General features: G+C 62.6%; 1 protein-coding gene and 1 long non-coding RNA gene across 3 annotated transcripts in view; one reads left to right on the top strand and one right to left on the bottom strand.

Annotated features, from left to right (window-relative positions):
* STAB1 (stabilin 1) overlaps window positions 1–22,363 on the bottom strand; it is a 27,178-nt gene that overhangs the window by 2,851 nt on the left and 1,964 nt on the right. Inside the window, exons 2-57 of one of the 2 annotated variants that reach the window (XM_032868246.1) lie at window positions 20,192–20,328; window positions 19,730–19,845; window positions 19,401–19,486; window positions 19,258–19,327; window positions 18,845–18,940; window positions 18,242–18,352; window positions 17,793–17,989; window positions 17,435–17,565; window positions 17,127–17,254; window positions 16,736–16,824; window positions 16,383–16,520; window positions 16,110–16,253; window positions 15,862–15,924; window positions 15,465–15,578; window positions 15,327–15,380; window positions 15,024–15,104; window positions 14,470–14,628; window positions 14,021–14,083; window positions 13,688–13,783; window positions 13,412–13,498; window positions 12,315–12,426; window positions 11,656–11,842; window positions 11,453–11,546; window positions 11,172–11,330; window positions 9,795–9,890; window positions 9,094–9,189; window positions 8,907–8,954; window positions 8,599–8,729; window positions 8,327–8,438; window positions 7,845–7,922; window positions 7,662–7,760; window positions 7,431–7,529; window positions 7,161–7,292; window positions 6,879–7,007; window positions 6,644–6,700; window positions 6,264–6,347; window positions 5,583–5,778; window positions 5,386–5,481; window positions 5,245–5,290; window positions 5,081–5,157; window positions 4,721–4,846; window positions 4,464–4,537; window positions 4,237–4,311; window positions 3,880–4,002; window positions 3,527–3,574; window positions 3,022–3,099; window positions 2,768–2,914; window positions 2,162–2,302; window positions 2,011–2,070; window positions 1,469–1,645; window positions 1,300–1,386; window positions 1,060–1,209; window positions 905–961; window positions 621–822; window positions 210–359; window positions 2–106 (exon numbers count right to left, since the gene is read on the bottom strand). In XM_032868246.1, coding sequence (XP_032724137.1) covers window positions 2–106; window positions 210–359; window positions 621–822; window positions 905–961; window positions 1,060–1,209; window positions 1,300–1,386; window positions 1,469–1,645; window positions 2,011–2,070; window positions 2,162–2,302; window positions 2,768–2,914; window positions 3,022–3,099; window positions 3,527–3,574; window positions 3,880–4,002; window positions 4,237–4,311; window positions 4,464–4,537; window positions 4,721–4,846; window positions 5,081–5,157; window positions 5,245–5,290; window positions 5,386–5,481; window positions 5,583–5,778; window positions 6,264–6,347; window positions 6,644–6,700; window positions 6,879–7,007; window positions 7,161–7,292; window positions 7,431–7,529; window positions 7,662–7,760; window positions 7,845–7,922; window positions 8,327–8,438; window positions 8,599–8,729; window positions 8,907–8,954; window positions 9,094–9,189; window positions 9,795–9,890; window positions 11,172–11,330; window positions 11,453–11,546; window positions 11,656–11,842; window positions 12,315–12,426; window positions 13,412–13,498; window positions 13,688–13,783; window positions 14,021–14,083; window positions 14,470–14,628; window positions 15,024–15,104; window positions 15,327–15,380; window positions 15,465–15,578; window positions 15,862–15,924; window positions 16,110–16,253; window positions 16,383–16,520; window positions 16,736–16,824; window positions 17,127–17,254; window positions 17,435–17,565; window positions 17,793–17,989; window positions 18,242–18,352; window positions 18,845–18,940; window positions 19,258–19,327; window positions 19,401–19,486; window positions 19,730–19,845; window positions 20,192–20,328 — 6,088 coding nt within the window. The remainder of the gene's footprint in view (window position 1; window positions 107–209; window positions 360–620; window positions 823–904; window positions 962–1,059; window positions 1,210–1,299; window positions 1,387–1,468; window positions 1,646–2,010; window positions 2,071–2,161; window positions 2,303–2,767; window positions 2,915–3,021; window positions 3,100–3,526; window positions 3,575–3,879; window positions 4,003–4,236; window positions 4,312–4,463; window positions 4,538–4,720; window positions 4,847–5,080; window positions 5,158–5,244; window positions 5,291–5,385; window positions 5,482–5,582; window positions 5,779–6,263; window positions 6,348–6,643; window positions 6,701–6,878; window positions 7,008–7,160; window positions 7,293–7,430; window positions 7,530–7,661; window positions 7,761–7,844; window positions 7,923–8,326; window positions 8,439–8,598; window positions 8,730–8,906; window positions 8,955–9,093; window positions 9,190–9,794; window positions 9,891–11,171; window positions 11,331–11,452; window positions 11,547–11,655; window positions 11,843–12,314; window positions 12,427–13,411; window positions 13,499–13,687; window positions 13,784–14,020; window positions 14,084–14,469; window positions 14,629–15,023; window positions 15,105–15,326; window positions 15,381–15,464; window positions 15,579–15,861; window positions 15,925–16,109; window positions 16,254–16,382; window positions 16,521–16,735; window positions 16,825–17,126; window positions 17,255–17,434; window positions 17,566–17,792; window positions 17,990–18,241; window positions 18,353–18,844; window positions 18,941–19,257; window positions 19,328–19,400; window positions 19,487–19,729; window positions 19,846–20,191; window positions 20,329–22,363) is intronic. The other variant, XM_032868247.1, reaches the window with a different exon arrangement.
* The window catches only part of LOC116873953, a 14,944-nt gene continuing 14,124 nt past the window's right edge, over window positions 21,544–22,363 (top strand). The window contains exon 1 of the long non-coding RNA XR_004383914.1: window positions 21,544–21,554. This is a non-coding gene — a long non-coding RNA (uncharacterized LOC116873953). The remainder of the gene's footprint in view (window positions 21,555–22,363) is intronic.

Raw genomic sequence — 22,363 nt, 5'->3', positions numbered from 1 at the left:
CTCAGCTGCACCTCACAGCTCGGGCCTGTCCAGCCCTCGTCGCAGAAGCAGGAGCCGGAGCCCCCCAGGCCCTCATCACAGCGCCCATGGGAGGAGCAGTGGCAGGCTGGGGAGAGGGACAGGCAGGAGGATGGGGTCGGTGCGGGGGCCCCAGGGCTCAGAGGGCAGGGTAGGAGGGGGCGGGGTTGGGGGGGGGCAGGACAGCCTACCTTGGCACTGGGGCCCAAAGGCCCCTGGGGCACAGAGTTCACACGCCGTCCCTGTAAACCTCGCGTGGCACTGACACTGCCCACTGCCACTCATGCCATCCATGCATACACCACGGCCGCTGCAGGGGCTGCCAGCACCACCAGGGCAAGCTAGCAGGTGGGGGAAGAAAGGGGCTGGGGATCTCCTCAGGACCCCCTACCACATGCAGCCCCAGACTGGCCACACTGCCGGTCCTGCACCTGGGACAGCCAAGCCCCTTCCAGAAGCCGCACCACCCCCTAAGCAGAGTCCTAGATACTGCACCCAGTGTTCTCTCCTGCTAAAATCCCCTCACCACCCACACCTGCCCCCCATACCACCACCCCAACACCTGTTCTCCAGAGCAGCACCTGCGGCCTCAGGACCCTCACCTCGGCACTCACTGCCGTAGTGACCAGGGCAACAGCTGGGTTTCCAGGTGGTGGTGACGCAGTTGCGGTGGCAGCCCCTGCCCAGGCCTTGGGGCTGGCCCCAGAGGCTGGACCGGGCCCAAATGCTGCGCAGTGCCAAGGAGTGCAGTGGAGGGGATGTCCAGAACTTTGAGTAGTATCGCCAGCAGGTCTCGGGGCTGCCCTGGGCCAAGAGGAGTCAAATAGTCTGAGCTTGGTGGTCCCTGGGCCCTACCTGAACTCCCACCCAGCTCCCAGGGCCTCACCTGCTCCTGTGAGCCCTCAGGACAAGGCGGTTCCAGCCCACAAATGCTGCAGATCTTCTGGAAAGAACAGAAGCCAACAGCAAAATCAAATGGATGGATGGGACAGGTCAGCTAGGGCTCCTGCCTGTCCATCTCTGACCTATGACCTCTCTCACCAGCCGCAGCGGCCGAGTCTCAAAGCGGTCACAGCGGGCCCCAAGGCCAGGTGGCTCCAGCAGCTGGTCGATGCCATAGGCCAGGCCACCCTCAAAGGGCAGGTGCCTCTGCATGATGCGGGCGTCCTCCTCCCCCACTGTGAGCTCACCCTGCCGGCAGAGGAAGGAGAGTGCATGGGGTCACAAGTGCATCACGGGCCCCCACTTCCAGAGTCCCTGCCCCCTGCTTCCCAGACTCACCGGCCGGGCACGGCTGCAGGAGAAGGAGATGGGGGTCCCATGCATTGTGCGGAGTGGGCCCAAGTTGGGCAGGTCAGATGCCAAGGCCTGAGAAGATGGAGCTACGGTTAGAGCTGAGCGGACAGGCTGGGTGGCAGGCAGTGGGGACCAAGGACTGGGGGACACCCACCTCAATGTTGCGGATCACGTGGCCCCGCAGGATGGCTGCCAGCTTGTCACGGTGGTCTTCGTGGTGTAGCCAGACCTGGCGGTCGGCCGGCAGAGCCTGCAGGGCGGAGTCTGTGGGCCACAGCATGGTGAGGGGCCTATGCGACGCATCCTGAAGCAGGGGCAGGAGGCCAGCCTCCTGGCAAGGGTTAGCAGAGGTGTGACAGTCAGAAACTGTGGGCCGGAGGTAAGGGGCTGGACCACAAAGTCCAGGAAGGGGCTCCAGGGACCCAGGTGGCCCTCCCGCCAGCTGCCTTCTGTAGCCATCCCAGGCAGATGCACATGGACATACATGCAGGGATAGACTTGCACACCCCTCGACTATTCTCAGGTACATGGGCACACAGAAGCACACCCTGTGCTCATATGGGGGCTCAGAAGGCCTGTGTGCACACGAGGCACAGGGTTACACACAGAGGAGCGTGCAGACAGGTGAACGTACACACAGTCAACTCGCACACGGACAGGCACACGGCCACAAATGCCCGCACGCGGGAGCAGTACCTTCACAAGGCTGCTGAAGATCTTGTAACCGAAGCCCTCCGCCGCAGCGGTGACGTTTCTCTGCGGGAAAGCACAGGTGAGCCTTGAGGCCAGGCAGGGAGGGAGCGCAGGAGGCCCCTGGCAAGCTCCCAGGCCTGTGTCCAGGTCATACCCGCAGGGCAGGGGCAGCGTCAGGCTCCCAGTGTAGCACGTCAGGAGGCAGCAGGACCCGGTCGATAAAGTGCAGGACGCCGTTCACCGCCTCCTGGTCGCTGCTCACCACCCGCGCGAAGTCATTGACATAGATGCTGCCCTGGAGGCCGGGCCAGACCGAAGGAAGCCCGTTGGTGGGGCACTGAGAGTCTGAGGGGGCGGGGCCCCAGCTGGGGGCAGGGCCCCCAGTGGGCCTGCACTGGGCGAGGCTTGGGACAGAAGGTGGGCGGGGCCAAGACCGCGGGGTAAACACCACCCACCGCCTGGCTGACCGGGTGGGGTTGCGGGAAGAGCGAGCACCAGCAGCGGGCTAGGCTCAGAAGTCCTCAGCCGGAGGACAGGCCCTCGGTGGTGGGCACGGTCCAGAGATGGACTCGTTTATCTCCCTCTCACTAAACCCCGTCCCGGCCCAGGGGAAGTAAAAGGGTCTTCAATGTGAAGGGATAGGACTCAGGTGCTCGCAGGCAGGGCTTGAAAGCTGCCGCTGAGTCTGAGTTCCGGGTCTGTGAGGTGGTCAGGGCGGGGGCAGACCAACGTGGAGTAGGGGGTAGGGGCCTGGGCCCACCTCCCTCTCGTGGATGCGGAGCGGGTGCCCCGAGAGCGTGGTGACATAGCCTTCCTCCAGCAGCTCCTGGCTGCTCAGCCGCCCGCAGCCGACCACGTGGTAGCGGAACACGAGCTGGCGATGGGTGCGAATCCGAGCCAGCTCATCCTGGAGTGGGAATCATGAGGGTAGAAGGAGGCCTTGACTGCTGTCCCTGCCCATACCCACTCCTGCCCCACAGGGCCCATCCCTTCCCAGGGGGAGGGTTGCTTTACCTGCGACAGGTTGGTCATTAGGTCTGCGCGAGGCACAAAAATTGTGAAAGGCCCATCACCCTTGAGCTCCTTGTATTCCTGTGGGGAGGCAGTAACAGCTTCAGTAGAAGATGGGCAACTTGTGACCACCTCGGGGCATCTGTGGATCCTCCAGGAAAGACTTGGACTCTCAGGGTCGCCTGGGTGGCTCAGTCAGTTAAGCCTCTGCCTTTGGATCAAGTCATGATTCCATGGTCCTGGGATCGAGCCCGGCATCACCGGCTCCCTGCTCCGTGGGGAGTCTGCTTCTCCCTCTGCCTCTATCTGCCCCCTCCCCCACGCAGCTTGTGCTCTCTCTTGCTCACTCACTCTCAAATAAATAAAATAAAAAAGACTTGGACTCTGAGAGACCAGAACAGCCAGCCCCCTAACCAAATGAGAACATGGAGGCCCGGAGACCGGCGGGACATGCAGATCAAAGAGGCCCAGGCTGGACCAAAGAATTCGAAGCCAGCTGGTCACTTACCAGGAGGTGGAGGCTGAAGAATGAGGCATGCCTGTCCCGAAGGAGCTCCTGGGGGGGCGAGGATCAGCTCAGATTTTGGGTGGCCCCCATTCAGGGCCTGGTGCCTGTCCCAGCACCTGCGGCCCAAGGTCTGGCCAAGGCAGAGATGAGGAAAGGAAAGCCGGGGGTCTGAGCTGGGGTCAGGATTTGTTTCATGGATCATAGCTGGGTCAGGCCCAGGTGGAGTCAGGGGGTCAAGGTCATGGTCAAGGCCAGGAACAGGATCAAATCTGGGGTCTTAACCAAAATCGTGGGTCAGGCCCAAGGGGGTCACAGCCAAGGCTGGGTCAGGGGTCCAATTTGGGCACCATTACCAAGCCAACTCGGGCGCGGCAGGTGAAGCCATCGCCCACGGTGTGGGCCGCGTCACAGGTGCACGTCCTCTGGCCATCCCCTGCGCCTTTGCACACGGCATAGGGACTGCAGCCTCCATTATTCTGACGTGGGGACAGGAGAGAGACAGGGTTGGCCCCATCCAACCCTGGGTAAGGGACCATGAAGACTCCTGACCAACCCCCAAAGCCCTGTTTGCTACTCAGCGGTCAGATTTGAGCTTGTGGGAGGGTGGCTCATCCTTTAGAGGAGGCCCCTAGGACTCTGACGGGGGCAAGAAGGCCTGGTTCCTGCCTCAGCCCCTTCCCCTGTGAAATGAGGTGGGGCTGAATCCTGACCTGGGAGCAAGGGTCCAGGAGGACACAGGTCCGGATGCCATCCCCGCTGTAACCCTCACGGCAGCTGCAGGAGACCTGTCCCAAATCCTGATCAGTGTGGCTACTGGGAGCCAAGAGCAGACCAGCGCCCCAGACAGAAGGAGCACCTCCTCCCCGGCCTGGTCTGTGGGGGGCCCCACCCTCTGAGGGAAAGGCACAGCCCCAGTGTCTGCATCTGTTATGCTGACCTGATGGGGGCCTGTGGGGATACAGTCAGCATGGACGTGGCAACCCCCGTGGTAGATGAGACAGCCGTTGGCTTCTGCAGGGGGAGACACTGGGATGAGAGGTGGCCCTGGGCAGCCCTTTCATTCAATGGTGGCTTCAGTGGCTCACTGCCATGTTCTCAGTGCCCCCCATGGGCCTCTCAGCCTCTCCTGGCCTTATAACCCTGAAGCCAGAGCCCTAGCCCCATGTCCACCCAGGGTGGGGGGCCCAGCCTCACCCTGGCACAGCTCCCCATCTCCTGTGTAGCCATCGTGGCAGGTGCACGTCCGCTGCCCGGGGGCCACCTTGGTGCAGTTGGCGTGAGGGGAGCACCCCCCATGGTTGTGCGCACAAGGGTCCACCTCTGGGGGGCAGAGGATCCCAGAGAGTTGTGAGGAGCGGGCACAGGGACAGCGTGGGCACAGGGGAGGAGGGCAGGGGAGAAAGGAAGAGGTCGAGGGAAGGGTGAGGCCCAAGATGGGACCTGGATGGAAACTAGCCCCACAAGGACTGGGGAGGGCTCTACAGGGAAAGCGTCAGGGTGAAATTACATGGAAAATCTCAGGGTGCATGCCCAGAACGTTCCACGGGACCCAACCTGAACAGTAGCTGCCGTTGCCGGAGTATCCCGCGGCGCAGACACAGGCAGGGGCTGCCACCGAGTCCTGTATGCAGCTGGGAGGGACGGCGTTAGCCCAGCCTGGGCTGTGCCTGACCCCAGGGGCCCTACCCACCCACCAGCCCGAGGCTGAGCTCACTCACTTGGCATTGGGGTCGCACTTCTTTGGGCATTGAGGGCCAGTGATCTCTGGGAAAGGTGGGGGCAGGAAGAAGGTTCTGGTCGTTTGGACTGGGAACCACCTCCCGAGGAGTCACCCACCTCTCCCCCTTGAGGCTACTCACTCTGGTCACAGCGGGGGCCCTGCCAGCCCACATTACAGACACAGCTGCCGTCCCCTTGAAGCCCCTCCTGGCACAGGCCGTGGGCACAGTCACAGACTGGGAGTGGGACAAGGGAGGACAGGAGTTGCCCAGTGCCTCCACCCTGCCCTGGCTGGGCTGTCTCCGTGCCTCTGTCCTCTGCCCTCCCCGGGACTCACCTCCAGCACAGTTGGGCCCATAGCGGCCCAACTCACACATCTCGCAGGCGGTTCCGTGGAAGCCCTCATGACAGCGGCACTCCCCGCTTCCCAGGAACCTGTCCTGGCACTGCCCATGGCCCGAGCACACGCCGCCCTGACCCCCTGGGCATGGCTCACACAGTGTGCCAAAGAAGCCAGGGCAGCAGTCGGGCACCTGTGGGGAGGGGGCAGGGAGATGCCCGGCATAGGCCAGGTGCGGGGAAGAGGGACGTGAGGGGGCGGTGGGGACAGGCCACAAAGCCAGACAACGAAGCAAGCAAGAACCGGGGAAATGGAGGATGCCTTCTATGACCCTCTCCGTGGCAGGGGTGAAGAAAGGGAGCCTCGGGCCAGGGACAGCTGTATTGAATCCTGTAGCGAGGGATAATGCTGGGCCCACAGTTTCCCCTGGGTCCTGCTTAATGGTGTCCCGGCCGAGCTCCTTTTCCCTCCCCTGATCCCCACTCCCGGGGATGTGGCCACAGACAGTGGCCCCACTGACCTCAGACCTCTCCCTCTGGGCCCTTGCTCCACTGGGCTCAGCCTAGTCCCAGCCCTGATCTCTGCCCTTGAAATCTAGTCTGAGATCCTCCCCTGGGCCTGCACTGCCGCCTCCCCCGTTGCGGTCAGACTCGGGGGTGTGGGGTGCTCCAGGCAAACCTGGATTCTCTTGGCACATGTGTAAGAGCAGCCCCGGGAGAAGGAGGAGCCGGACTTGTAGACGCAACTCTTCTTGGGGGTGTCCTGGAAACAGGGACAGGTGGGAGGGCTGAACCTGCGGCTTGGGTAGTGGCAGGGCAGTGGATGGGAAGACAGGCAGACAGCTATCAGTGGATGAACAGGACAGCAGATCAGGGAGGGATGGAGGCAGGAGGCCGACCTGGGCCCAGGCATCCAAGCCTCAAGGAGACAAGGAGCAGCCCTGGCTGCCCTATCTCCCACAACTTGGCCAGCCAGCTGGGTCCTGCATGGGGTGGGGTGGGGGGACGGTAGACACCTGCATGCAGAGCAGAGGGCACGGCTTAAGCCCCTGTCCTTACCTCCAGCTGGAAACCCTGAGTGCAGCGGAATCTTCTGGAGCAGTTTACACATTTCTCCTGGGGAGGTTGGGGGGAGTCAGGTGGTCTTGGGGTGGGGCCCCCAAACCCACCTTCCTTCCTCTCCCACCCTGACCTAGTGCCCCTCCCTGGAGCCAGGCCAGCCAGCACCTCCCAGCTCTGAACCCCCTCAGTTCTTCTCCCCACACCCCGCCAGCCCCGGGCCTCGGCCTCTCACCCGCAGGGACTCGGCGTGGCTGTGCAGACAGCGGCTTGAGCCCACGGTCAGGACCCCCGCCAGGCCAAACAGTGAGCGGCCAGGGGCCTCCAGCACCGGGCCTTCGAGCAGCACATGGTTCACCTCGGGCTGCAGAGTGCGGGGGAAGGCTGAGTCCACCTCCCAACACTGCCACCCTCGCCGTGGGGCTACAGGCAGGTGGGGGGTGGGGAGGGGGGTCTCCCAGGACAGTTAGTCTTTGGAGCAGAGGTTGCAGACTCTCAGCTCGCCACCCCCACAGACCTGGCCGCTATGGTTGTAGAAGACGAGCCAGTGGGCCGGGCCCAGGAGCGAGTTGCGGTGTCCCCCTCTCTGCAGGGTCTCCACGGAGAGTGCCTCCCCCAGGATCACGTGGTGCCTCACAGTGTCTGCGTCCTGGCCGGGAAGCCAGATGGAGAAGCTCAGGGGTTCCGGGGACAGCTGAGGGCCCAGGACTGTCCCTTGGCCGTGGGATGGGAGGGTCATTTGGGGGTTTCCCCTCCCCTGCAGCAGCCCCATCCCGGGGGGCCTCACCATGCTGCTGCTGTTGCCACTGGCCTCCAGAGAGCGGTTGGTGGGCACGAAGATGGTGTAGGCCGTGGCGGCCTCAATCTGGGGCACCAGCTTGTGATGCTAAGGGCAAGGGGCCGGGGTCACCGATGGGCCTCATTGCCCTCGGGCCGGTCCCTGGAGCCAGCTGTCTCCTTTCAGGCCTGGAGCCATGCACCCCAAGAGGGCACACCCACTCTCTCCTCTGTTGCTTACCTGCAGCAGCTCCCGGAAGAGGCGGAAGGCGGGCACCAGGTCCAACTGCTGCAGCAGCCCCGGCACAGGCAGCACGTCCCCCCTCGGAGGCAGTAAGACCTGCCGTGGGGAGCCCCGGGGCTGATCAGCACACCAGCGCCCCTCAGCCTAGGTCCCTCCAGGCACAGACCCCTCTGGCCGTACCTGGCTGAGGACATGTAGGACACCGTTGGTGGCGAGGAGATCAGCTACATCCACGCTGGCGTTGTGCACCCACACCCTCTGGAAAGCAGCAAGCAGAACTCAGCCAGAGGTAGGCACAGGCAGACACTTGGGAGTTGGCATGGCACTGACAGAGAGTCTGCCGGGCATGCAGGCCTCTGTGGGCAGCCCCCAGCCCAGGCTGGACCCCCTCAGAATCGAGCACGGCTGTCCTGATCCACACCTGGGCCCATGCACAAGAGGGACAGGTGAGCACATGCAGACATGGATACACAAGTGACACCTGGCAGGGCGGTCACTGCTGACGCAAGGACACAGTTCTGAGGAACCCCTCTGCTGGCCCTGGGCAGGTCCGCGGGACTTCAAGCTCAGCCTCCCGGGGCCCTGGGATGGGAAGCTGGGGGCCTGGAGTTCCCTCCCATGCCCCGCATGGCCCCCTCCGCCACCCAGGGTTCACCACGTACCCCACTGATGTTGTGAATCTCCCAGCGTGTGTTAGGGCTCAGGGTGGCTACATCCTGCCCACCCAGCCGGGCCAGCTCCTCCTCGGAGAAGGCCCCCTGGAGAAAATGGGCCCTGTGGGGCGTGGAACAAGTTTAGTGTAACTGACAGAGACCTCTGGGACTGGGCTCTACCCCAAGAGGTGGAAATAAGCCGGAATGAGAGCCTCTGGGGAGGGGCGGGCTCTCACACAGAAGGCTCTTCGCCACCCTAGGCCCCTGCCACGGCTGCCCACCTGACCAGCTGCGGCAGTGCCCTTGGCTGCAGCCAGAAGGCCTGGTCCTCGGGGCTCAGCCTACGGATGGCGGACTCAGAGGGCACCAGGGCTGTGACTCGGCTGTCGGTGGGAAGAGTGATGCCAGCACTCTGTGCGTGTGGTGACAGGGGACAGGAGGAGTGATGAAGTCAGCTACCTGAATCTGCTTGCTCCCAGCCTCCAGGCCTGCCCCCACCTCCAGCTGTTGGAGATTTTACGCAGTGCCTCTACATCCAGGGAGGCTTCCTGGATTTGAGCCCCAGCCCCAGTATTCTGCCCTGTCCTACCTTGATCCACTGGTAGAAGACAGAGAAGTGGGCATTTGCTTCCAGCTCCTAAGGGGAGAGAAAGAGCTGAGGTCATCAGTCTAGGAACAAATCCAAGGACCTTCCTCACCAGGACCCCAAGTACTGTCCTTTCCCACCTGAGGCACATGAGAGGACTCCCCCTACCCAAGCATAGGGACCCACTCACCCGGAAGATGTCTCCGTAGCAGCTGAAGCCATCACCCCCATAGCCAGTGGGACACGTGCAGACCCTCTGACCTCCCCCCACTGCCCGGCAGGTGGCCTGGGGTGAGGGTGGGGCAAAAAGACAGGAGCCTCCATTCAGCACGCAGATGGCAAGCTGGACCGCACCCAGCCTACATCTCACCCTTCTTGCCTATCCTCCTGCCGTTTGTCTTGCCACCTGGCCCCACTGTCTGTCCAGCCAGCCAGTCTACATTCATGTTGCTCCCTTGGTTTGAATGGTCCTGCTCTCCAAGCTCACTAAGCATTTGACATGAGTTACCCCACCCCATCATGACAGATGGGTTGGCAAAGCCCAGGGCAGGGGAGCATCCAGGAGGAGAGGCCTGCACTGACAGCAGGAGGAGATAGCCAGCAGGCCTTCTGGAATGCACAGGCAGAGGTGCAGTGGTATTAGGGCGGAGTGAGGTCGGGGTAGCCACCGGGGCATGAAGTGGGGGAGGGGCTGGCGACAGGGCCAAGGCAGGGGCTGGGGCCTGAACAAGGAGTGGAAGCCCCGCCCTGTGGGTGAAGGGGTGACAGGGTCTAGATTTGGGGCTTAGAGAGATTCCAATCCTGGCCATGGACAGGGACACCACAGAGTGGACCAGAGCCAAGGCCCACCCAGAGAGCCTCCCCAGGCCCCGGGCCCCCTCAGCCCCTCACCAGATCATGGCAGCCACCGTTGCCTGCCCGACAGGGGTCAATAGGACTGCACTCGTAGCCATCCCCAGCGAATCCCAGCTTGCAGGTGCACCGGCTCTAGAGAGGTTGGGAGCAGAGGGTCTCAGCTCACCAGGGGCAGCCACCCTCTCCTCCTCTGCTCCCCCGCTCTCTCTGGGCTTTGTCTCCTGGGGAGGCCTGGTCAGACCTGAGGAGCATCTCCCAGGCCCCTCCATGGAGACCCCTACTCCAGACCAAGAGCCCGAGGCACTGAGGGGAGCCTGGCTCTTGGCAGGGGTCCCAAGAAGGGACGGCGTTGGCAAGGAAGCATCCGAGGAGACTTGGTACCCCTCTGCTCTCAGGCCTGAGAGAGGCCAGCAGCATGTGGCGAGCGGGCAGGAGTCTCGGAGGCTGGTCCCAGGGATGGTGGCACACACCCACCCCCAACGCTGCCACCCTGCTCTGAGTCTTCCCACTCAATGCCCGTGTCCGGGACTCGTCCCCACTGCCGCTGAGTGACTGGCGACATTCCAAGGTCCCAGTCACCCTCATGGGCAAGTTGGGAGCATCTCAACCTGTTTATTATAGTCCTTGGCTCTGCACTTTAGAACCAAGCAGCTCCTCATGGAGCTGGGCGTGCCAGCCCTTGTGGCCAGCTGGGCGCTCAGCACTGAGGCCCCGGAGGTAGGGGGGTGCAGCCATCATGGGGCAGGTCCCTGCTCACGCAGGCCCCAAGCCAGGCCTGGCTTCCCCGTCAGCATAGTAGACACATGAGTGCCACCCGGTGCTTAAGGTCATGGCCCGACCTGCCTCAGGAGAAAGCTCCAGAGGCTGAGACCCCGTGGCTGGGGTCTGAGTCTGCCAACTCCACAGCTGGACTTGCAGGTGTCTAGAAGTTCGGGAATGTCACTCCCCTAGGGCCGGAGTCTCCTGCTTTGCTCAGCGCCACATTCCTAAGTCTAGAACTGGGACAAGCGTGCCAGGTTCCCCATGGGAACCCGATGAGGGAAGGAAGGAACTAGTTGTCAGAAGACAGTGGCTCTGAAGCCAGGTAGAGCGGAGGACTCATGGCCCCGGTTACAAGAGTCCTCATCCCTGAGGGACCGGAGCCACAGCCTTCTGGAGTAGAACGAGTGGCCTGGGGCTGGCAGTGGCACATGCCTTCAGCCCCAGCCTTGTTGTCTCCCCCACACTCTGGCTGCTTCTGGACCTGACTACATGACCTTTCAGACCCGGGTTCTCACTGAGACCCCAAGCTGGAGTTCTTGGAGTGGCTGCTCCTGGAGCCAGACTGGGAGGGGTGAGAGTCCCCTAGAACCAATACCCCCTCCCACACCCCGCGCCTGCCGCCTCGAGCCCCCCCACCCACCCAAGCCTCACCTGCCCGGGGCCCACGTAGCTGCAGAGAGCATCGGCGTGACAGCCGCCTCTGGCATCCAGCTCGCACTCATCGATGGCCACACAGACGCGGCCGTCCCCGCTCCAGCCTTTGTGGCATGTGCAGTGGTGGGTGCCCCGGGCCCCAGGGACACACTCGGCCTATGAGAGCCATGGTCGTGACCCGGGGCTGCAAGGCAGAGGGCTGAGGGAAGGGGAGTCCCCCTCCACCCCACCTCCCACCCCCCAGGTCAGGACTTCAGGAAGGGGCCCCTGAGACTGACATTTTCCGAGCAGCCACCACGGTCTGGGTTGGAGCAGGGGTTGCTGGGTGTGCAGGAGAAGCCGTCCCCCTCAAAGCCATCGAGACAGACACACCTGCAGCAAGTAAACGAAGGGCCTCCCGTGAGCCTCTGGAAGAGGCCAGCGGCTGAACCAACCGACACGCATGGTCAGGGACAGAGCAGAGAGGAAAAGTGACACTCACCTGGGGACGCCCCCCTGGCGGATGCAGCGGGCATGCTGGTGGCAGTTCTGGGCCTGCTCTGCGGGCCCACAGCTTCCCTCGGACTCATTACAGAAGCGGCCGCTGAAGCCTGGAGCACATGTGCCCTGCTGACACACACCCCCGCTGCCCGGACGGTTGTCGCAGAGCCCGTGGACACAGCCGCAGTCTGCAGGGAGGATATGGGAAAGGGAAAGGTGAGGCAGTGGCAGGGCTGACAGGGAGCCAGGATACGGCAGAGGGGCGGCTGGGAACGTGGAGGATGGCCACCAGCACAGAAGACTTCAGGGTCACCAAATCAGGGGCCACCCCATACTCGGTGGGCAGGCAGGGGACATGCAAGGGGATAGCAACCATTCATTGCTATCAGTCACCTCATTCTAGCTGCCCTGCCCCTAACACCACCATCCATGGTTCTTCTGTGCGTCTGACCTGACTCCTGCCTGCTTTGGATTAAACCCCAGCTCTCATCCTGGCGTGGGGGAAGGAGACATCACTTATTTTTGTTCTCAAATCCTCCTCCCCTCCCTCTGGCTTTCACCTTCCTCCTGGGGATCCATTTCCCTTCTTGGGGGTCCCCAGCCCCCTTTCCAAGCAGCCCCTTCTCTCCCTGATGGGCCGCATGGACTGGGACCACCCACCTTCCTGGCACTGGTCTCCATGCTTGTTTGGGTTGGAGCAGATGTGGCAGGCAATGCCCTTGTAGTCTGGGAAGCAGAGGCAGGCCCCGTTGCCCCGGACTCCATCGCTGCACTGGGGGAGGGTGGGAAGCAGGAGTGGTCATGGGGTGGGAACTGGCCACATCCTCTCCCTGCACACCCACACTGTCCTCGGGCTGGCTGGGAGACCCTGCTCCCCCTGAAAGGCCTCACCCTGGAAAGGATCTCTAAATCACTGGCTCCCCAAAAGACCCCAGCCCTGGAACCTTCATGGGTGACCTTGGCTCAACCTAGAAATCCACAACTCCTGTGCTGATCCCTGGCCCGGCACTAAAACAACCCTGAGGTTAGCAAGTGGCAAAAACAGAACACCCAAGGAAACCACTGACCGGGGCTCCTGCTGACTCAGTCAGTGAAGTGTCTGCCTTTGGCTCAGGTCGTGATCCTGGAGTCCCTACTTCAGGCCCCGCATTGGGCTCCCTGCTCAGTAGGGAGTCTGCTTCTCCCTCTACCCCTCACCCCACTTGTGTGCTCTCGCTCTTTCTCTCTCAAATAAATAAATAAAATCTTTAAAAAAAAAAAAAAGGAGAACCACTGACAAATAACCTTTAGGAAAACAGGAGCCAAAATCCAACTACTCAATTATTTCTTTTTTTGTGGTGGGCAGCAAAGCAAGGTTTACTAAATGATAGTACAAAGCTCCCAAGGAGGGCGGGAACCCGAAAGTGTTGTCCTAATTCATTCATTTTTTTTTTTAAGATTTTATTCATTTATTTGCGAGAGAGAAAGAGTGTGAGCCAGAGAGCAGAAGCAGGAGGAGAGGCAGAGGGAGAGGGAGAAGCAGGCTCCCCGCCAAGCAGAGAGCCCGACACGAGACTCAATCCCAGGACCCTAAGCCGAAGGCAGCCGCTCAACAGACTGAGCCACCCAGATGCCCTGCCCTAATTATTTCTAATTTAAATACTAAAAACCATATGGCCCAACTTCCACTGCCTGGATGTGGGAAACCCAAGGCCAGCTGAGACACACAGGGAGCCCTGACTGACTCACATACCTCCCCCCGGGGCAGGGAGACTCACATTGCCTTTGCCATAGCAGGGGTTGGAGAAGCCCCCAGGACACTGGGCACAGTCAGGCCCAAAAAACCCCTTGCAGCAGCCAGGTTTCTGTAAGAGACAAAAGTGCATCGGAGGGCTCATCTTGGGGTCTGCCACTTCCACCACCCAGGCCGCTGCTGCTCCCACGGCCCCCTCTGTAGAGCCAGGCAAAGCCCCTCTCCCAGGGAGGCAGGCCGCTCCGGCCCCGAGGGGAGGCCCGGGCGACCGCACAGTGAGCACCCTGGCCCAGGCTCTCACCAGGACTGTCTGGTTGCAGTTGTGAGCACAGCCCTTCCTCAGGACGTTGAGGCCGGTAGGGTCATGGGTATAGACACACTCCTTGGGGAAGATGTCCTGGGGTGGGTGGTGCAAAGCAGGTCAGCCAGTGTGGGTGCTGAGCTGGCCCCCCTTGCCAGGCAGTGCTGGCCCAGAGACCCCTCAGTGCTCTGGATCCAGCACCCCTCCCCTTAGTGGGGCTGAGAGGGGCTGAGCCTCTGGGTCCAGCTGAGCCTCACAGCCCCTCCTCCCCACCTTGATCCAGGACAGCGGTCTCGCTGGGCAGCCCCGAGGGCCAGGCCAAGGGACACTCACCAGCTTCACGCTGTTGGGTGGGCACGTGCTCGTGTTCAGGGCCTGGCAGTCCACACAGGAGCCCTGGGCAGGGAAGGGGGAGGCAGGTAGAGTTAGTCGTGGTTTATTTATTCAGCAGATCCTAGGAAAGGGGCCCGGAGCCAAGGCCCGAGGTATGAGAGAGTCAACGACAAGAGGGCCAGAGCAGAAGGAAGAGCAAAGGCGAAGGCCGTGCCATGGGGAAGGGCTGAGTGTGGGAGTGAGGCAGTCGCAGCAAGGGGAGGGGCCGGTAGGCCAGAAGATGCGGGAGTGATCTCGAAGGAACAACCAGCAAGACTGCTAAGGCCTTGCACTAAGGGAGGCAGGTGGGTGCATGGGGCCAGGGGCCAGGCCCCGGGCCCACCGGCAGCCTCCCCACCCGCTGGAGGAGAACAAGTGGGGCCAGGCTCGCAGGCCAGCCGGCAGCTCACCGCCACGATCTGGTGCTGCTCCTCGCTACAGAGCTTAGGCAGGATGGGCAGGATGGTGGGCGGCAGCAGGACACCCTCCAGCATGTGGATCACACCGTTGGAGGCCAGCACATCCACTCTCCGCAGTGGAACGCCCTCCGGTCCCAGCAGGATGCGCCCCTGCTCAGCAGAGCCCAGTGTACAAGCCGCCCAGCCCGGCAGGCCCCTGGGCCCACTGCCGCCCTTACCCCTACAGCCCGGCCATCTCCTCTTCCCTCTCCCTAGCGGTGCCACCCGCTCTGGCAAAACCACTCCAGCATCCGGGCCCTGAGCCACATGGAGCGCCACCCCCACCAGACTTGTGCCCACCCTCCCCGTCTTTGGAGCCGACCAGCTCTGCTGGGCCCCAGGAGAGGAATTTGATCAGTGCCCGCCTCCCACACGGCCCCCACCAAGGCCTGCCCTCCATGGGGCTTGGAGCACAAAGGCCCATCTGAAAGAGGCCACACCACTAGCCAGGCATCACCAGCCTTTCCACTGGCCCATTCATTCCAGACGTGGTTGGTGGAGCTCACCTCCTCGGAGATATTCACGGCCAGGACCTGGTTTGCCATGGTGAGGACCCGGCCCTTGGAGATGAGCTTCTCAACAGTCAGCTGGGTGGAGGAGGGGGTGGCCTTAGGCCAGGCGTGAGCCACACCGTAGGGCCCCATACAGCCCTGCCCAGGTGAGTCACAGCTACCACCTTGGTCCCTACTATGAGAGTCCAGACGGCTGGGGAGAGGAGAAGGGGCCCCGGGAGAGCAGGACCTACAGGCAAGCTTCCAGAAGCCCAGCCGCAGGTACAGGCTGCTCCCCTGCCCAGCAGAGCCTCTCACCTGGCCGTGGCTGTAGATGTGGTACTTCACCAGCTCCTGCAGTTTGGACAGACCCTGGTAGGGGAGAGAGTACTTGGCAGGGGCCTCTGGAGGCCCCAGTGCCCTGCCGCCCCCATCCCTTCTCCCCACCGAGCTTACCGCCGTGAAGAGGTAGATCAGGCGGCCATCGCGCAAGTTGTCCACAGCCTCATTGCTTGGGGCGAAGACCGTGAAAGGTCCAGGCCCGTCCAGGATGGAGGGCAGCCCACAGTTCTGTGGTGGTGGGAAGGAGGCTCAGGGAGGCTCTGTGGCCAGCCTCCACCTCTGAGCCCTGCCTAGGCCCTGCCACCCTCAGCCTGCAGGGATCGTCCGTGAGGAAGTGGGAGATAGCGACAATGGGTTCATGCTACCACAGAACCCCAGGATGGTGAAGGGCAGGTTCTAGGATGGGGGCATGAGCAAGAGCTGCTCCAGAGCCCCAGATCACGGGAGGTTAGCAATGAGGGGTCCCTGCACAAAAGATGAGACAGGCTAGGGCCTTTCCACCCAAACTCACCTCCAGGATGGTTTCAAAGCGGCTGAAGGCCTCAGTAGCGGCAAGGATTTGGCCGATGGTCCTCTGCAGCGAGGGATGAGCATGAAAGCCCCAGAGAAAAGCAGGAGGCTGCTTCAGCCCCGGGGGGTGGGGGGAAGGAGCTCTGTCCCAGCCCCACCTGGAACAGGCCGCTCCACTCTCTGAACTCTGTGGGGGGTCAGGGGTCACACAGGGACAGCAGGTGGGGCAAGGGGAGAGCGCTGGCTTACCTTGGGGTCCTCAGGCAGCTCTGGTGGGGGCTGCCACTGCAGGGCGGTGACCAAGTGGAAGACACCGTTGGCGGCTGGGTAGTTGGTCTTGTGGACGGCGAACGTCTGCTGGGGCTGCTCCTTGTACTTGTAGGTGTACTTCTGCTGAGACGCGAGGCCTTGGGCTCATCCACGCCACGCGCCAGCCTCGGACGTTCCACCCCCACTCCTCTGCCCCAGGTGGTGTCCCCTGCCAGGGTGCCCTGGTCTCCGGGCTGAGGTGGCCCTCCTTACCGTGAAGCGGTTGAACGTGACGATGATCTCCTGCCCCGCCAGCGTCCACCACCTGCGTGTCTGCTGGGTCCCCGGCTCCTCCAGCACGTGCTGCCCTGCGATGATGTGCTGTTTGCAGAGCCGCCGGGCAAGGGACGCCTGTGGGCACAAAGGGAGCGGGGCGCTGAGAGGGCCCAGGGTGGCTGCTGGTCGCCATGCCGACCCTGTCCCAGCGATGGAGGGGACGAGTGGCCTCCCGGGGCTCAGTTCCCCAGAGCCTGGGCCGGGGTCCGTCTCAGGGCCCGAAAGCCTGGGGCAGGGTCCAGGAAGGAGGCCAGGGCTGGCAGCCAGCTCCTCGAGGGGGCGGGGCTCACATTCATGATCTTGGAGGTGACGGCCGAGAGGGACGGTACCAGCACAGTGAATGGGCCCGACGTGGTGAGGATCTCACGGCAGCCCTGGTCTGGGAACCATGAGAGGGGAGATCAGAACGGATTTGGAAAACCCTCATGCATCAGTCCTAGGTTGTGGAGAGCTGGGTGGAGGGCACTGGGCTTAGGTCTAGGGTAGACGAGAGGCACCAGGATCGGGGGCAAGGGGAGCTAGCTCCCACCTCCAATCACACACCCCAGCACAGCCCACTGCTTCCACAGCTTGGGGGCAAAGAAACGGGGCATGTCTGCAGGGTTTGCCCCTCGCTCCCTGCCAGAAATGCGGAGCATGAGGGACAAGGTCACAGGCAGGTTGGGGTGGGGGGTCACACACCCAGCATGGCCAGGGAGACTCTCAGCCGCAGGAACACCACACCCAGCTGGCCGGCCTTCTGTATCTCATGCAGCAGGTGTCCATAGCAGGCACGCCCGTCCCCCACCTCGCCTTCCTTGCACACACAGCTAGGGCCATGGGTAGAACTGGTCAGAGCAGGGCGTGTGGCCAGTCCCTACCTCCTGGCCTTCACCCTCCTGACCCCGTGGGCCCTCGAGCTGAGGATGCCCACATAGGCACCCTTGCCCCTGCCCAGACCACCCTCTCCATTCTGTCCCCCGTGCCCATCCCGAAGCTCATGTGCCCACCTGATCTTCCCATTGGGGGTCACCTGGCAGGTGGCTGACCGGTCACAGGAGTGAGGGAAGCAGTAGGCGAAGCAGCCCGCGGAGGCATTGTGGTTGACGCTGACCAAGCCTGGCTTACATAAGCAGGAGGCCTGGACCCCCAGGCAGGGCAAAGAGGGTGGCATCACATTCACGAGACCCACTGGCACCCATAAGGCTATGCTCAGCCACCACCCTGCCCGCTGAGGGCTGCCATCCTCTTCCTGTGTTACAAGTGGGCCAACTGAGGCTCCCAGGAGGCCCATGATTTGCCCAGGGTCCAGTCTCCAATGTGGGTGGGGGGCCCACGGCACAGGCCCGACTCAGGGCCCTGGCTCACCTTGCCTGGTCTCTGGTACAGACACATGGTGGAGTTGCTGGGGCAGCCACCGTAGTTGATGGTGCATGGGTCCTGGGGCAGACACACCGTCCCATCGCCATGGTAGTCCTTGGGGCAGTGACACTGTGCCTGCCCTGTGGGGCTCACCGAGCACTGGGCCAATGGGGAGCAGGGTGATGGCTGACAGGGGTTAGGGGCTGCCAGGGCAGACAGAGAGAGAGTGTGTGTGTGCCCAAGTGAGCTGGGAATCCAGGAGCACCATCCCCTCTGCAGTGATGGCCCAAAGGGGAGGTGAGCAGGTTGATCCAGACCTTGGGGAAAGGCCCTCCCTCAGGGACACGTTGTACCTTCCGTAAATGGCCAGACTGTACTTGTGGATTCAAAAGGATGTCCTCCAAGCCCCTCCTCAGCCTGACCTTGGGTCTCTGGCCTCTAGGTCAATGACTTACCTCGGCATTCTCTGCCCTGCTGGATGTGGCCAGGCAGGCAGCGGCAGGAGGGGGCCTCTGCAGAGCACTGGGAGTTCTGGGGACAGTTCAGGGCCCGGCAGACTGGCAGCTCTGAGTGGAGAGCGGGGAGTACTGTGGTGGCTCAAAACTCCAGGCAGGGAGGAACACAGGTGTAAAGATGCTCTCCCCAGTTTGCTGTGCAGCTCTGGTCAGAGCTTTGCCCTCTCTGGGCCTTTGGGCAGTGGAGGACTCAGATGACATTCCCTCCCTCTGACCAGCTGTGTGCCTTTCCTACTTCGAAAGAAATTAGGGTGAGGGCAGGGGCGTCTGGGTGGCTCAGTGGGTTAAGCCTCTGCCTTCAGCTCAGGTCATGATCTCAGGGTTCTGGGATAGAGCCCCGCATGGGGCTCTCTGCTCAGCAGGGAGCCTGCTTCCTGCCCCCCTCTCTGCCTCTCTGCCTACTTGTGATCTTTCTCTGTGTGTCAAATAAATAAATAAAATCTTAAAAAAAAAAAAAGAAAGAAAGAAAAGAAATTAGGGTGAGGGCAGGCAGCGGCCCCCCTGAGGCTCAGGCCCCATCCCTCCCCCCACAGGCCCTCCCACCTTGGTCACAGCGGGGTCCGGTGTATCCAGCAAAGCACAGGCAGCTTCCGTCCCCCAGGGGGCCATGGTTGCACACGCCGTGCACACAGCTGCACTCTGGGAGGGACGTACAGGGACACTGAGTCTGCATTTCAGTCTCAGGAGTTCAGAGCTGTGATACAGGACCGTAAGGGTGGTGGGAGCCAAAGGGAAGCACCTGGCTTAGGCTGGTGACTCGGGGGTGGGGGGCGCTTACTGGAGAAGGCCTCTGAGAACAGCACAGGGCTGGAGGTAGAAGGAAAGCTCACATCCCGGGAGGGGAAGTATGAGCCTGAGGGGCTGGCAGGAAGCCTGCTGGGGGCTGGCTAGACGGGCAGGTCTCTTTGGGCCCCGAGCGGGCAATTGCCCCGCTTCCTCGCCCTGCCAGCGCTCACCTGACTGGCAGTTGGGCCCAAAGCGGTTGGGGTCTTGGCACTCCTGGCAGGCGGAGCCACCGAAACTTTCCTGGCAGGGATTTGTACCCGGTCAGCGTGGCCCGTCTTTGGCGCCCCCAACCCCAGCCCTGCCAGGCCCTTACCTGGCACACACAGGTCCCGTTCCCGTCTATGCCATCCAGGCAGGTCCCACGGCCATGACACGGGGTCTCAGCACCCCCAGGGCACTCTGTGGACCCCACCCCCACCAGAACTCAGCGGTGCCCTGAAGAACTCACGCTGCACCCCTGACCCCAGCAGCTCTGGGCAGCCCAACCCCTCCCTGGGGCAGCCGGAGCCAGAGAGCCAAGCTGTGTGGGCGCTCTCACTAATATCCATTTACTGAGAAAGCTGAAGGAGACGCAGGCAGATGCTACGGAGACGGGGCCCGGGGCTGGGGTGTGAGGAAAAGGCTGCGACCCCCACCCCGTACCATAGCACTGGGACCCCCAGTAGCCAGGGCAGCAGGCCTTCTCTACCACATCCTTCCAACACTCCAGGCTGCAGCCACTCATGGACATCAAAGAGTCCCCCAGCTGTACCTCGTAGCTGGGGACAAAGGTGGGCAAGGTGACCGGAGGGCCTCCTGGTCAGCAGCCCCCAACCCCGCCTCCCTACCTCGAGTTCTAGTGCTCTAGCTCTACCTCCCCTCTCTCTGCCTGGCCCAGAGCTGAGCATAAGGCCTGGCACATAGTAGGTGCTCAAGAAACACCACCTGCCCCCACTCCCCCTTCTTCTTCCCTCCCTATCTCTGCCCACCTGAGGGGCCAACCAACATGCAGGCAAGTGACTGCCCTCCCTGCCCACGCCTGCCAGCTCTCCCTCGTCCCCCTGCCCCGACCCCACAGATGCTCCTGGAAGTCGGGCAGGCAGAGGCAGAGGCAGAGAGTCCCACCGGCAGTCCTGGGCTATCTTCTCTGGTAGCGCCCGGAGCCAGCCTGGGGGGCACATCCGCCTCTTGATGGCTGGGCACATGGTGCAGGGGATGCGCGTGACAAACTTGGTCTTCACATCGCAGCGTCTGGACTGCACCTGGGCCACGGGGGGTTTGGAGTGAGGGGCCTGGCCCCTGCACCCAGTCCTGACTCCACTCTGATGGAGCCAAGGCCCAGCACTCCTCTCCAGGCCTCACTTTCCCATCTGTCCAGCAGTGAGGCCAGGGAAGGCCCCAGGACACAGGAACACCTGCCTGTCACTGCCAGTGTGTTCCTACGTCCACAGCCACGGACTTCGGCCCTCTGCCCAGGGCCGCGAACACACATCCGAGAGCCCCAGGGTCTGTAACTCCCGATACAAAGAGAACACAGCCATTTTGTTCCACCTCCGCCCATTCAGATGGAGAAACCGAACCCCAGACCCCAAACCATCTGGGGCCTGGGAATGTTGGGGACCAGAACGGGTCTTTCATCCTAGTGTCCCTTATCACCTTGCACTGAAAAATCAACACTAAATGCCACGTAGACGCTGCCCAGCGCAGACAGATCACACTTTGGGGCTGGCCCTCTGGCCATCGCTTTGCCCAGATCGCGCCCCCAGCGTGCTGCCCAATGACCCTGTAAGCAAGTCCGAGGGCCCGCTTGGCCTCTCCAGAGGGTAGAGACCCAGCAGCCAGCCCCAGACCCGAGAGGCAGGCCCATGTGAGCAGGTGTGCACAAGGGCGTCTGCATGCCTTCCGGCACTCTGCCCACAGCCTGGCCCCCGGCCCCTGGCCCCAAGTACCAGCCCAGACCCAGGGGGCCGCGGGCCATCATCGATCGGGTGGGCGATGCTGGCAGCAAGGAGGTTGAGAAAACCCAGTGGCTTCCCATGGGAGGTGACAATTGAACTGGGCTGGAAGTTGCCCATGAGTTGGCCAGGGTAGTCCCCCTGGTAGAGGGGACAGGAGAGGCAAAAGCTGGGAGGTGGAAGGAGCAGACGATCTTGTGTGACAAGGCGGAGCTGCCGAGGAGAGGGCCCAGGGGCCGGGCCAGCGAGGGTGAGGATCAGGGCAGCGGGCTGGTTTTAAGTGGGCCTCTGGCTGCTGCAGGGGAGCGGGGGAGGGGGTGGGAAGGAGGCCGTTCCCGGAGGGTGCTGAGTGCCCGGAAAGCCCATTCCCTGGCCCGCACGGGGCCTGCAAGTCCTCCATCCCTGGGGCTACCTTTACGGATGGCAGCCCTGTGCCTGGAGGAGGGAAGCTTCACTCTTGGTTATAAGTGGGAGAAAGGACCAAAGGACCATGCGCGTGGATGGAGAAGAGGATCCAGGGGCCTGGGCCATGGGTTCGAGAAGATGTTCTCGTCTAAAAAATGCTGAACACACTGTGGTTCAAAGGCAGTGAGCCAGAACATCTCTTTCCTAGAACACATTACGGACGCGAGGCCGCTTAAAGCAAGAGAAAAGGAGAAACCGTGGCCTGGCACGTTCTTCCGGTGAACGCCAGAGTCCCGGGGCCCCTCTGCCGCTGTGATTTGGCCCTTCCCACTCATGCCTCTGCGGTTGGCAAGGAAGGAAGTTGCTGAGAGCGGCCTCAGGCCGGGCCGCGGGGCTGAGTGCTGCGGTCTCCTTCCCCACCCCGGGGCTCTGTCTCTGCTGAGCCAGGGGACGTCTAGGAAGTTGGGTAACCCCAGGGCTGGGCAGCTGCTGGCTCAGGGCAAAGGCACCCTGAGGGCCACCTGGCCAGGCAGGCTCGGCTGCCACAGTGGCCACCACTGGCCCAGGGACTGGCTTTCCGAGGAATGGCCAGGCCTGGCTAAGAGCTCAGGAGAAAGGGCGGCAAGGAGAGAAGGAGAGAAGGAGAGCGGTGGGGTTTGCAGTGCGGTGGTGAGCACAGGAGGAAGCAGGAGCCTCTTGTCCCGATGTCACACCCTCACTCCCAGACTGGAGCATCGGGAAATGTGTGTGAAATGGCGAAAGGCGGTTAAACCAGCAGGCAAGTCCTACTTCTCGCGGGGGAGCGCACCGGGCCCCTCTGCCTGAAAGGAGCACCAGCCTCCCGAGCCCTGCCTCGCCACTGGTCTCTCTGGATCACGGCCCAGTGCTGAATCAGATTCCCTTCTTCCCGGGGCACCTCGGGACTGCCTGAGCCAGG

Source organism: Lontra canadensis, unplaced genomic scaffold (assembly GCF_010015895.1).
Source record: "Lontra canadensis isolate GAN:19392208 unplaced genomic scaffold, GSC_riverotter_1.0 scaffold35, whole genome shotgun sequence".
Classification (NCBI taxonomy): Eukaryota; Metazoa; Chordata; class Mammalia; order Carnivora; family Mustelidae; genus Lontra; species Lontra canadensis.
The sequence above is the reverse complement of the archived record's forward strand: the minus strand, read 5'-3'. Positions and strand labels throughout refer to the sequence as shown.